The 12,558-nt window shown below is 48.0% G+C and overlaps 3 protein-coding genes across 3 annotated transcripts; 2 read left to right on the top strand and 1 right to left on the bottom strand.

Annotated features, from left to right (window-relative positions):
- The first annotated feature begins 222 nt into the window (after window positions 1-222).
- On the top strand, window positions 223-765 carry LOC109748563 (pectinesterase inhibitor). The gene has a single exon (XM_020307593.1). The coding sequence runs from the start codon at window positions 223-225 to the stop codon at window positions 763-765; it is 543 nt and encodes a 180-aa protein (XP_020163182.1).
- Window positions 766-908: 143 nt separating this feature from the next.
- Window positions 909-4,741, top strand: LOC120976325 (acetyl-CoA acetyltransferase 2-like). The gene is made up of 13 exons (XM_040403147.3): window positions 909-1,237; window positions 1,353-1,526; window positions 1,611-1,716; window positions 1,823-1,961; window positions 2,065-2,142; window positions 2,233-2,298; window positions 2,503-2,585; window positions 3,181-3,280; window positions 3,539-3,649; window positions 3,749-3,790; window positions 3,883-3,969; window positions 4,204-4,289; window positions 4,380-4,741. Exons 1-13 carry the CDS (start codon window positions 1,087-1,089, stop codon window positions 4,411-4,413), a joined length of 1,257 nt encoding a protein of 418 aa, XP_040259081.1. The 5' UTR covers window positions 909-1,086; the 3' UTR covers window positions 4,414-4,741.
- Window positions 4,742-7,847: 3,106 nt separating this feature from the next.
- Window positions 7,848-11,850, bottom strand: LOC109748561 (proline-rich receptor-like protein kinase PERK3). Its single transcript, XM_020307591.4, has 8 exons — window positions 10,381-11,850; window positions 9,882-10,271; window positions 9,688-9,774; window positions 9,537-9,607; window positions 9,379-9,455; window positions 9,151-9,298; window positions 8,474-8,635; window positions 7,848-8,268 (listed from the first exon to the last, which is right to left on the bottom strand). The coding sequence occupies exons 1-8, from the start codon at window positions 11,267-11,269 to the stop codon at window positions 8,032-8,034; spliced, it is 2,061 nt and encodes a 686-aa protein (XP_020163180.1). The 5' UTR covers window positions 11,270-11,850; the 3' UTR covers window positions 7,848-8,031.
- Between the last annotated feature and the right edge of the window lie 708 nt (window positions 11,851-12,558).

Here is a 12,558-nt window from a genome sequence, read left to right on the forward strand (position 1 = left end):
TAGCAAAAAGAATATTTAATAACTGGATCACTATTTGATTTGCTAGTAGTACCACTCATTTGATATACAATTACGGTTAGCAAAAAGAATAAATAGACCATCATTAAGGCGGATCATATCATAAGGATTTTCTCCCATAGGGCGTGTATATATAGATATGTAGAGTCACCGTGTATTGCACCAACACAGCAACGGCTAGGTATATACAAAGTGCAAACTACAATGGCGAGCGCTGCAACATCCTTAGCTATGGTTCTCGTCGTGCTCGCCGCCCTATCCTATGGCCTCCCTGCCACCCGCAGCGGCATCGACTTCATCGCCCGCACATGCAAGAAGACCACTAACCCTGCGTTGTGCGTGGCTATGCTAAGCGCTGACCCAAAGAGCGGCCACGCGTCCACTGAGCATGACCTCGCCAGCGTGGCTCTGCAAATCGCCACCAACACCGCCAAGAAGAACGCCGCGATCATCTGCGACCTAGGTGGTAAGTACCAGGGCAAACCCGAGGGGCCCGCGTGGGATGTATGTGTCAAGGCACATGTCATTGCCGCGGCCGAACTCATGATCGACGCCCGCCCCAGCTTCAACGGCGGGCACTATGCCGACGCACTGAAGATCGTGTCCGAGGCGAAGGGCGCAGGCAGTACATGCGAGAACGCGTTTAAGGGGATCCACAAAAAATCACCCATGGCCGACATGGATCGCGAGACGATGGAGCGATGCGGTGTCGCCGGTGACCTCATCGGCCTGCTCGTCGCCAAGTGACCGATAATAAATCATTTCTCGTCTTGTCTGTTTCTTCTTCTTAATAATAGAGTGGAGAAAACAAAATGCTGGCTTTTTTTTTTTGAGAATAAAACAAATGCTGGGCCAGTCTAGAAGGCAAGCCCACCTTATCTGGTAGAGTCCAAGCCCAGAACGGCATTCCGTTGTCCCCATTCTAACCGATCAGACCGTCCCTCTCGCCGCTGCCGTCCCCGTCTCTCTCTCTCTTCTCTCTCTCCGGCCAAATCAATCCACCCGCCGGCGGCGAGCACAGAGACAGAGGGGTAGGAGCCGACAGCCAAGGCAGTCCACCACCGCGCCATGGCGCCGCCCCCGACCACTAGCGCCCCCGACGGCGGCCTGGATCCCAGGGACGTGTGCGTCGTCGGCGTCGCCCGCACGCCCATCGGCGCCCTGCTCGGCTCCCTCTCCTCCCTCCCCGCCACCAGGCTCGGCTCCGTCGCCATCCAGGGTACCGAAATTCCTCTTCTTTCTTACTCCCCCGCTACTCAAATCGCCTCGCGGTGGCTGGATCCGAGCAGTCGGTCAGCCATGCTCCGCCCTCTTACATCCGGTTGATTGATCAGGCGCTCTCCGGCGAGCCAGCGTCGACCCGGCGCTGGTGCAGGAGGTGTTCATGGGCAACGTCCTCAGCGCCAACCTCGGCCAGGCCCCCGCCAGGCAGGCCGCCCTCGGCGCCGGCCTGCCCAACACCGTCCCCTGCACCACCGTCAACAAAGTCTGCTCCTCAGGGATGAAGGGTAATCCATCTCACCACCTACGAAAGTTGCTTGTCAGTTGTCACTGCTGCTCAAAAACTTGTGTTGTTGGCCTGCTCCTTGCAGCTGTCATGCTTGCGGCACAGTCGATTCAGCTGGGGATCAACGACGTCGTGGTCGCCGGCGGCATGGAGAGCATGTCCAATGCCCCCAAATACGCTGCAACGGCAAGGTTCCTACTAGTTTTTCTCTTTATTATTTTAGCTTTCGGTGGAGCCAGGGTCCTCTCTTGTGTAGCTTAATTGCTTACAGTGACCTCCTGTGGAGATGAAACGCAGACGAGGATCGCGGTTTGGGCATGACGTCCTCATCGACGGGATGCTCAAGGATGGGCTGTGGGATGTGTATAATGATTTCCATATGGGGATGTGCGCTGAGCTCTGTGCAGATCAGCACTCGATTACAAGGGAGGAGCAGGTTGCCGGCATTTCTGATCCTTATCTGAACGAACTTTCAGACTTTTTGTACAGCTAGAACTGCACATTCTACTTATCTGAACGGACTTTGCTCTTTCATCTAGGATGCTTATGCTGTCCAGAGCAATGAGCACGGAATAGCAGCTCGAGACAGCGGCGCGTTTGATTGGGAAATTGTTCCGGTATGTGCGTAATTTGAGGGGCCCAAAACTCTTCTTCTGTATAAAATATTGTCTTTTAGGTACCAATTTCAACCATCTATTGTTGACCAGGTTGAAATTCCTTCTGGTAGAGGCAGACCGCCAGTTGTTGTTGACAAAGATGAGAGTCTTGCAAAGGTAGTCCCATAATCTAGCAAATTTATGGAATCTGTCTTACAGAGGGATTCCTTTGATGTCATTTAGGCATGTTTTGATTTTTTTAAAACCGATATGGTTCAGTTTTACTATTGCGGATTCAATAGAATACAGAAATTAAGCTGTGGCAATAGTAACCATCAGCACACCCATTTTATTCTTCTCCTTGGTGATCTATGTCCACAGTACGATCCAGTGAAGCTGAAGAAACTTGGGCCGGCTTTTAAGAAGAATGGCTCTGTAACTGCCGGCAATTCTTCTAGTATAAGGTTTGCTGTTTACGTATTCTGACTAGTCGTTTACTGTCTCTGTGGCTAGTTTCTTAGGTGGAAACCTTGCAGAGTAGTTAATGTGCAGACACTGTCCAGTACGCTATCACAATCTTGAATGAAGCATCTGAATTTATGCTAGTAAATACTTGAGCTCTGTGATCGAAGTGTCTCTACTGAATACTTCTAAACTGAACAATTTCATTCAGAACTACTCCCTCCGTTCCTAAATGTAAGTCTTTGTAGAGATTTCACTATGGACAACATACGGATGTATCTAGATGCATTTTAGAGTATAGATTCACTCATTTTGCTCCGTATGTGGTCCATAGTGAAATCTCTCCAAAGACTTATATTTAGGAACGGAGGAAGTATGATACTTCTTAGTATAACATTGTAGCTTTATTTTTACACGATCACACTACCTTTTGTATGCACTATATGCAGCTAAACTGTGTTGTTGTATTTGTTTTCAGTAGTTAATGTATTATCTTAAGAGTACTGAAGCTTGAATTTATGGCTTTCTCTATGGTTAGCAAAGTGGTGTTTACTTGGAAGTGTAACTGTAGTGTCATTCTTATCTTCCAATGTTCAGCGACGGTGCTGCTGCAATTGTGCTAGTCAGTGGGGAGAAAGCCAAGAACCTTGGCCTTCAAGTTCTTGCAAGGATCAGAGGGTACGCTGATGCTGCTCAGGTAAATCTTACATGCCTTGTCATTAATCATTGTTGGTGAGGCAAATTTCATTTCATTTGAGAAATCTCGACCCATTGTTCTTGTTATTATGAAAGACTTGTACCAACATTATCCTTTCCCCTGTCTCAAAACTGTGAACCTGCCTACTCTCATCCAATGATCCTTTCCTGTATGATTCGTGTTTATTTATTTTCTTTTATCTTGTTATTATGCATTATTAGAAAGAGTTTGTTGTATTGACGCTCCTTACAACTTCAGGCACCTGAGCTATTTACAACAACTCCAGCTCTTGCTATCCCAAAGGCTATATCAAACTCAGGTCTCCGAGATTCACAAATAGATTATTATGAGATAAATGAGGCTTTCTCGGTATGTGAATGGTCTTTTCATATTATTTTTAAGAGTAATCACTAATCAGACCTGAAGCATGAGGGTGAGACTTAGCTATATTCTTGTGGACATTGGCAGGTTGTTGCAGTGGCAAATCAGAGACTTCTTGGCATCTCTCCTGTAAGCTGCTAAACTTCAGTAAACTATCTATTTCAGAAAATATGTAACTGTAAACAATTTTATAAATATTAATGGGCATTTCACCATTTCAGGGAAAACTGAATATAAGTGGTGGCGCTGTTTCCCTGGGCCATCCTATCGGTTGCAGTGGTGCACGAATCATAGTCACCTTGCTCGGGGTATGTATGTTTCCATCCCATACTTTTATATTTCATCAAAATTGTTTATAATCCGCAAGGGTATTGACCCTTCCTTTGCCTTGGTAGAGTAGCTCTGGAATCTCTCTCCTCTTAAGCTAAAACAATAGTTTTTTATTTAAGTTGGATATATTGATCTTGCTGCTGTCCCGTCCTTTGGTATAGTTGCATCCAATTTCATAGTGTTGAACTTGTAGTGTTTTTGCTCCACCGCAGATTCTTAGACAGAAACAGGGCAAGTTTGGGGTTGCCGGAGTATGCAACGGCGGGGGTGGTGCTTCAGCCATCGTCGTAGAGTCCATGTAAGTTTCTCATGTGCTCCTCAGATTTCCTTCCATAAAGAAGTCTTGTGGTCTTTACCATGCTGACGATCTGACTTGATGACGATGCAGGCAAGCTTCGTCGCGCCTGCGATCCTCGCTGTGATGTGAAGTTTACCGTGAGCATGTTGGCAAGAAGAGCTGAGGTGTAAAGGTTGTTGTAAGTTGACTGTACCTTGTGTGAGGAGTGATCCATGGTGTATTAGGTCGGAACATGATGCATCGATCGATGAAAAGTGTGAAGATAATAAGGTGACCGTGTGCTGCTCGCGCATCCGCTCAGCGACTAGATGTAGTAAGATGACGTGCAGCAGAGGAGATGAAAATAATTGGGTTTGCAGCCCGTAAATGTTGTGAAGCAAATAACTGTATAACTGGGAGTTCCTTGGTGGATAGCTTTGTACTAGTAGATCACATGGATGGCTTTTGGTTCCCATTGTTTGCCACTCCAGGGGAGCCTAGATTTACGGATGAGAACCAAGCAAGTATAGTTGGTGTGGATGATGGGAGTAGAACCAAGCAAGCTAGGATACATATTAGGATACTGTCAAAATCATCCTTTTTTTGCCCATTCATTCAGGTAAAAGGTAGTATTACTACATATAAATGCAAACACTAGAGGAAGGTGTAGATGATGAAGGATTAAGCCCAGACGTGCTGAGCAGTGCAGGAAATCCGGGAGTAAAAAGTTGGTTGCCACCCACCGCCGAGCGATCCTTGGCTGCTGCTGCTTCTTCTTCTTTAGAGTTTCTTTGTTGTTGAAGAAAAGAAAAGACGGGCTTCCCCCCTTGCGGTTTCCATTAAGCGAAATTCCTCTTCTTTGTTTTGAGTGATACACAATGGCTCGTGTCTCCGTCCCTTTCCCCACGTTGCTTAGTACTCCCTCTGTAAACTAATATAAAAGCATTTAGATCACTACTTTAGTATTCTAAACACTCTTATATTAGTCACTATTTTAGTATTCTAAACACTCTTATATTAGTTTACGGAGGGAGTAGTAGGTGGTGGGAGTAGTGGTGATGCGCATGGGCCACCGTCACACATGACAAGAGAAGAGAGACTAAATGCACCACAGTTGGTGTGGACCATCGTGTATTCGTGTGTGTGCGTGCGTGTGTGTGTGTGTTGATCAATCTCATCTCATCTCATCTCATCATGGGATCATAGGGGAGGTCAAATTTGGCTGCTCAACCCATTCCCATTCCCATTCCATCTGTAAAGTGAAGGGCACCGGCACCAGACAGATAGATAGATAGTTGGACAGGACCTCCCTTGCTTAAATTGTCCAAGAAAAGAAAAACGTGTGCAAGGTTTCTACTAGGATATAAATGTAGGCACTCCATCCTTGATTCTCCATGTCCTTTTTCTCTTTTTCTTTTCTTTCTTGATGAGGATACTCCCAGCCTGTTTGATAAACACTTAGGCAGAGGAATGGGAGTTTGCACAAGGGTGTTTATAAAGGGATTAGTCATGGGAAGTAGATTTTTACTCCCATTCCCTTGTTTGGTATATGATGGAAATTAGCGTGGGATAAAACTCTGCTCACGAATTAACAGGGTACCCCCTGGGAAGAAATAGATGGGAATTGGCTTCCTCAACTCCCATTCCCCTTCCTACTTAAACTCCCATTCCCTCTAATCAAACAGTGGACTTTTAATCTCCTCACCTCTCAACTCCCATTCCCCATCTCGAATTCCCCCGAACCAAACACGCTGTTAGCACCTGCGTTGGACATGCCCATGTCCTTTATTACGGCTATCATCACTCGGTCGACTTGGAAACAAAAACGCTTCTTTTTTCTCGCCCGCCTCACCAGGCCCGTCTCCAGAAATTTGGGGCCCCGGTGCGAAATGAAAAAATGGGCCCTAAAATTTAAAATTTTCTTATAACTACATAACTATTACATACTCACACTTCATTATATAACCTTATAAACATATTATTCCATACAACACTTGGAAATATGCGCGCCCCTGGAGCAACAAGCCAACCGGTTGATAAACGATGAAAATAACAAAATAAATTATAGTTATTCATGGTATTCGCCAAGATGAACTGATGAGAAGATTTAATTATTTTAGTGCTTACCAAGATGAGTGGAGACAATATAATTAGTCAATATAGTGCTTGCTAAGATAAATATTGACAATCACTAATATAATGTTTGAACATAGATTACAATCACTAATATAATACAGGGCTTAGGCGCACCTGTTAGAGTGATGGACTAATCAGTGATGCTCTCGTGCGGTGGTGATGTTGACTGTTTGGCGCCACGCAACTACTGTGCAAATGCATCGTGTCACGATGGTTCACTATTTTCTAATCTGATTTGTGGAAGACATGGCTTACACAAATGATGAATTGATGCACACGGACAGAAAAGAAAAAGGGAGCAAAATTAAGTGATGCACTTATGTAATTATCATCAACATAATTATTCAGTAGAGAAAATAGCCTAGATTAAATAAGGTTTAGGGTTGGCTTATTGTTTGGACGTACCTAAAGGAGATGATGAATTGATTTTCCACTGGAAAGATGGTGATGCGTCTGACCCTCCTCAGGATTGAGCCGTATTGGCGCTGCCGTGGGGCGCGGCGCGCCGCCTGCAGCCTTGTGGGCGTTTAGCCGACGAGCGTGGCGGCGGGCGCAGTAGCGATTAGCAGGCAGCTGGACCACGCGAATAGGAAACGAAGCGAACGGATGGAGCTTGATTCGACTAAACCGTGCGTAGTGGGCTGCAGAAGGAAAAGCCCAATTAGAAAAATACCTAGAGAGATTGGTCAAATTGGGGGCCCCTAAAAATTCAGGGCCCTGTGCGGTCGCACACTTGGCACATGGCCATGGACGGCCCTGCGCCTCACGACTATCTTCAATAGCAGTTCTAGTATTCCCTCCGTAAACTAATATAAGAGCGTTTAGCGATCCAAACGCTCTTATATTAGTTTACGGAGGGAGGGAGTACATTTTACTAGTAAATTGGCAATCTCCATGTCATTGTTTTTTATACACTGGTCGTCTACGTCCAATAAAAATATGTGTGGTGTCTGCGGTTCTACCGTGTCGTGACTCCACAGCCAGAGGACCTTACTAGTTTCAGATCATGATCCAGATGGGTTTCTTATTCTTAACATAATTATGAGCGAAAGCGAAACCCTTCTCTGAAAATATCTTACCCAAAAGAAAGAAAAACACACATCCCTAATAAGAGAGAGAAATAAAATAAAAGGATGTGCAAAGCTCCTTTGCATGTTCCTTCTCAGGAGGGCAAAAGGAGCCAAATTGAAGTGAACATGACAGATATATTATTCCCTTCCCTTCACCCCATGTTCTCTCATGTGCGACGCAACGCACAGCCTCCATCCGACCTCAGTGCTCAGGCGCACAACACTGTCTGCGTCTGCATAATTCCATGTCCCTGTCTCTCAGCTCTACCTACACCAAGAATCTAGCCCACATAACATGGAAATGCATTTCTTTCGCCCAGGATTCCCAAGAGCCCAGACATCACCAACACACATACGCTGGCCGGGTGCAGAATTCCCCTCCAACAAGTTAGTAAGTTCCAGACCATCGGTCTCCGGCACGCAATATGCATCTTTCTTCTGTCAGTCAGTCGAGACGACGACCAAAAAAAAAAAGAACGAGACGGACGATCCACCCAAAGAATTTCGCATGAAATGAACCCAGGAGCAACAATACCCCCCGCTAGCTAATTACACTACTACGGTTGCGACTGCGGGTGCCTCGGCCCACCAGAGGCGTCGACGTCTCCGCCCTGACGGCTGCTGTTCCAGCTGCTAGACTGGGTGAAGTCGGTCGTGAAGTCCTGGCTCCCGAACGCCATCCGCTGGAACAGCCTGATCTCCGCGGTGTTGGGCGCGTTGAACATCTCGCTCATCCCTGGCTGCACCCCGTTGGTCAGGTCGACGTCGGTTAGGCTATCGAGAGCCCGCACCACCTGAGACAGGGCAGACAGGCCGGTGATAAAATGTTAAACTTCTGGTCCAATCGGAAGCAATGTGATTTCTGTTCTGAAAAAGATTATGTGATGCATGCAATTTCATCGATATCCTTCCCCACGTTCTGCAATCCAATGGGATATAGTGTAGTTGCTATTCTGAAAAGATGATGTGATGCATGTAATCTCATCAACATCCTCGTACCTGGCTCATCCGGGGCCTCCGGGGTGCCGAGTGTCGGATGCAGGCTGCTGCCGCTTCGATCATATGGAACAGTTCGACCTCGTTGAAGTTCTTGTCCAGCCTGGGGTCCAGCAGCTCCCCTACATTGCCAGTCTCGAGCGCTTGTGTGAGCAGTGGCCTAGCCTGCAGATAACTGTGGTGTCAGGAAATGTTGCTGACCACAGAGGATCAATCTTATAAACCAGGGTTACAACAGGATTGTGTCGGAAGCTGTTTCCAGTTGGCTGGTTCACGACTTCACATGATACCACAGCTTCACATGGTACACATATTATTACCTTTATGAATAATCATGACAAATAATTGGAACTGAAGATGTGATCATCATCACATTGTCTATTGGTAATGTATCAGGTTTTCAAATTATGATTCAGTTACTAGTGAATGAATCAGGGCTATCATGTGGCTACTTTCCCATTGTTTCAACAGAGGCGAAATCCTCATTTATCAAACCCTCTGCATTTAGTAATAAAGCTTACCATGTGGATATATTGGTAATGTAGTAGGTAGATTTTCATATTAAGATTCAGTTACTAGTGAATGATGAATCAGGGCTATCATGTGGCTACTTTCCCATTGTTTCAACAGAGGTGAAATCCTCATTTATCAAACCCCGCATTTAGTAATATAAAGCTTACCCACTCGACAAGGCTCTCATCGCCCAATGGATTTGATGCATCGACAGGCTTTCTACCAGTAATGAGCTCTAAGAGGACAACGCCAAAAGAGAAGACATCAGATTTCTCAGTCAATTTGCCACTGGATGCATACTCTGGAGCCATGTACCTAAATTAATAAAAAAACAATCATCAGAAGATGAGCAAATGTGAAATATTGTCGTGTACCAGTCAGCTCCTTACACTTACCCAAAAGTTCCCATCACCCGTGTAGTTACATGCGTGGCAAAATCCATGGCTAGTCTTGCAAGACCAAAATCAGCAACCTGGTGCATGGACAGTATCCAATTCAATAACAAGAATCATATTACAGCAGCGGGTTTCCCTTCCCAAGTTAACATTGTTACCTGTGCCTCGAAGTTGTTATCCAGCAGAATATTAGAGGATTTTATATCTCGGTGGATAATCCGGGGATGACCTGCCAAAGGGAAGAAAATTCAGGTGTGATGAGAAGAAAGCAGAGGGCATCGAAAGCAAATGAATGAGAATGGGCATTACAATCTTCATGAAGATATGCTATTCCTTTAGCCGACCCAGCAGAAATTTTAACCCTGGCTGGCCATTCCAGGACCGGCACTCCACGTCCTGTGACACAGCAGAATCAAAATACAACAGCTGTTCAGTCGGAATTCAGAACATCAAAGATTGATGTTGCGCAGCATCAAAAAATGTTAACACCATACAATACATACCATGTAGATGATAGTGCAGCGTGTCGTTGGGCACAAAATCATAGACAAGCAAGCGCTGATCGCCCGAGATGCAATACCCAACGAGAGAAACCAGGTGGCGGTGATGCACGCGGCTGATGATCTCCACCTCGGCCTGGAACTCGCGCTCCCCCTGCCCGCTGCCGTCTTTCAGTTTCTTAATGGCAACCTCTCTTCCTTCGGGCAAGCAGCCCTTGTAGACAGACCCGAAGCCGCCTTCCCCCAGCAGGTTTTGATCAGAGAAACCGTTTGTGATGTTGTGCATTTCCTCGTAGGTGAAGAAGCGGCAGTTGCCCATGCTGTACTCTGACATTGTATCTTTGAACTCAGGACTCCCGGCGCTGTAATTGGTTTTAGTCTTCTCTGAATGTCCTGAACAAAAATTGGGTTTTGAATAATGAGCTGATCGCACAGGAATAATGCACTGATTGCAGAGAAAATGTATAAATGCGCAGCAAGTGTTGGTGGTTTACCAAATTACCTAGTAAAACTTGTGGAGAAGCAGATGGTGAGGGTGAAGGCATCACAAACCCGGCATGGTAACCGGTCATTCTCCTCCGCTTCTTCTTGTACCAGCACCCGGCGCCGATCAGACTAAGCACGAGAATCGCCACGACGACGCCGATCCCTGCCTTTGTGCCATTAGACAAACCACGGCTGCTCGGCGAGGGGCCGCTGTCCCGCCATGAGGGGTCCTGTGGCATGTTGGGACCAATTGGTGTTGGTGGGGTTGTTGTTGGGCTGGTAGGCATAGATGGAGGAGCAGAGCCTGGCGTCGACGGCGGTGAGGGGGTGGTGGGAGTAGCAGGGACGGTGGGAGAGGTTGGGGAGGGGCTGGTGGGAGGTTTGATGATGGGACTGACAGAGGGCGGCGGCGCTTGCGGGTCAGTTGGAGGAGGCGGCGACCCCGGGTGCCGCGGCGGTGGTGACCGCGCCACGGGCGGCGCGGTCGAGCGATCCGGCGGGCTTGGTGGTGGAGAAGTGGTCTTTGGCGGCGGCGGCGACGCGGCCGGCACAGGGGGCCGCAAAGGCGACTGCTTGGGCGGGTCGGCAGCAGGCGCGGGCGGCGGCGGCACCGCGGCGGCCGGCGCGGGTGGCGGCAATGCGGCTGGCGGGGTGGGCGGTGGAGAGGCGACGGGGACAGGTGGCGGCGACGCGGCGGGGTCCGGGGGAGGTGTCGGGGAAGGGGGCGGCGGGGACGCGGGCGTCGGCGGCGGCACGGCCGCGGAGGGCGCGGGAGGGGCCGCCGGCGGGTCGGCCGGGGTGTCATTGGGCAGCTTGACCGGGGCCGGGGAGGCGGTGGCGGGCGCGACGGAGGCGGCCGGGGAGGCCTTGGTGGTCCCCGGCGAGGGGGAGGGCGAGGAGGCCATGATTGGAGCCTAGCCTAGCACAGCGGCGGCAGCAGCAGTGCCTTGTTGGTGTTGGATACGGAAGGTGGTTGTTCCATGCACCGAATCCGGCGGGGAGAAGGGAAATCCGGGCGCGGATTCCGCGGACTGATCCGCGCAGAAACAAAATCTCACCTCACCTCAAGAAACGGAAGAAATGGCAAGAAAGAGGAAATCCGAGCTGCCTCGAGCAAAAGATCCCCGTCCACCTTTTGGCCACGGATTCGCACCGGATTATGGAGGAGCAAGAAGAAGAAGAAGATGAAGAGCCAAGGAGAAATCGCCTCCTCAAGAAACAGCTGGAACAAGGTAGATGGGAGAGTGGATGCGGACGCGGTGGCGCCGCTGGGTGGCTCTCTCAGATCAGATCCAGCAGTGAAGCATTGAAGGCGGGGATGCAGCGGGGAAGGTAACCGCGGAAAGAGAAACAACCATGAGACGGAGGCAAAGCAGAGAGAGAGAGAGAGGAGGAGGAGGCTCTCGGCGATCGATCGCCCCACTAAATTCTTTCCTAAACCAAAAATGAATTCCCCTTTGTTGTATCTCCTCGCTCCCACCCACCCGTGATCTTGCTGCCTGCCACTGATGACTCCCTCCCTAGCTATAGCTAGCTGTAGAAACCTCTCTCTCGTTTCTGTCCAGTGGTGGATTCCACTCAGTCGTCCCCTCTACTGACCAGAGCAGAGCAGAGCCGAGAGGGAAAAAGGAAGACTGGCTTTGCTACGACCTTTTTATCAGCTTGACCCACCCCTTTCCATTCTCTAATTTCATTTATTTAACACTTCCCTGATGTGTTTACATGGACGCCTTTTCTTTTCTCTTCTCTTCTCTTCTCTTCTCTTGTCACGCGGTTTCTCTTTTTACTTTTCCTGCGCAGTTTAGGCTAGAGTTAATAGCATGCCCATTCTGGCTCGTTTTATCAAGTACCAGCAAAAGCTGCCACCCTTTTTTTCTTCTTCTCAATTAACTATTAGAAGAATGCGCGTGGGTTGCCACGGGCCTGTTATTTACCTGCCCAAACTAATGCGATTGTATGAATAAATGCTTACTACCGAATTAAAGAAGACGATACTCTTTTCTCAAATCTCGGGCGGGTTTCTATGATTGTGACCATGGTCGAGTAAACTTGTTTCTTTTTTCCTCTGTGATGATGATACCAACTTTTGTTTCCTTTTTCCTCTACGGGTTTAGATGCACTTTTAGGACAACTTTTTATGATGGTTTCACCTGCTTAATACTCTTAGATTCGGTACCTTTAGAGATGACGAAAA

This window comes from Aegilops tauschii, chromosome 3 (genome assembly GCF_002575655.3).
Source record: "Aegilops tauschii subsp. strangulata cultivar AL8/78 chromosome 3, Aet v6.0, whole genome shotgun sequence".
Lineage (NCBI taxonomy): Eukaryota > Viridiplantae > Streptophyta > Magnoliopsida > Poales > Poaceae > Aegilops > Aegilops tauschii.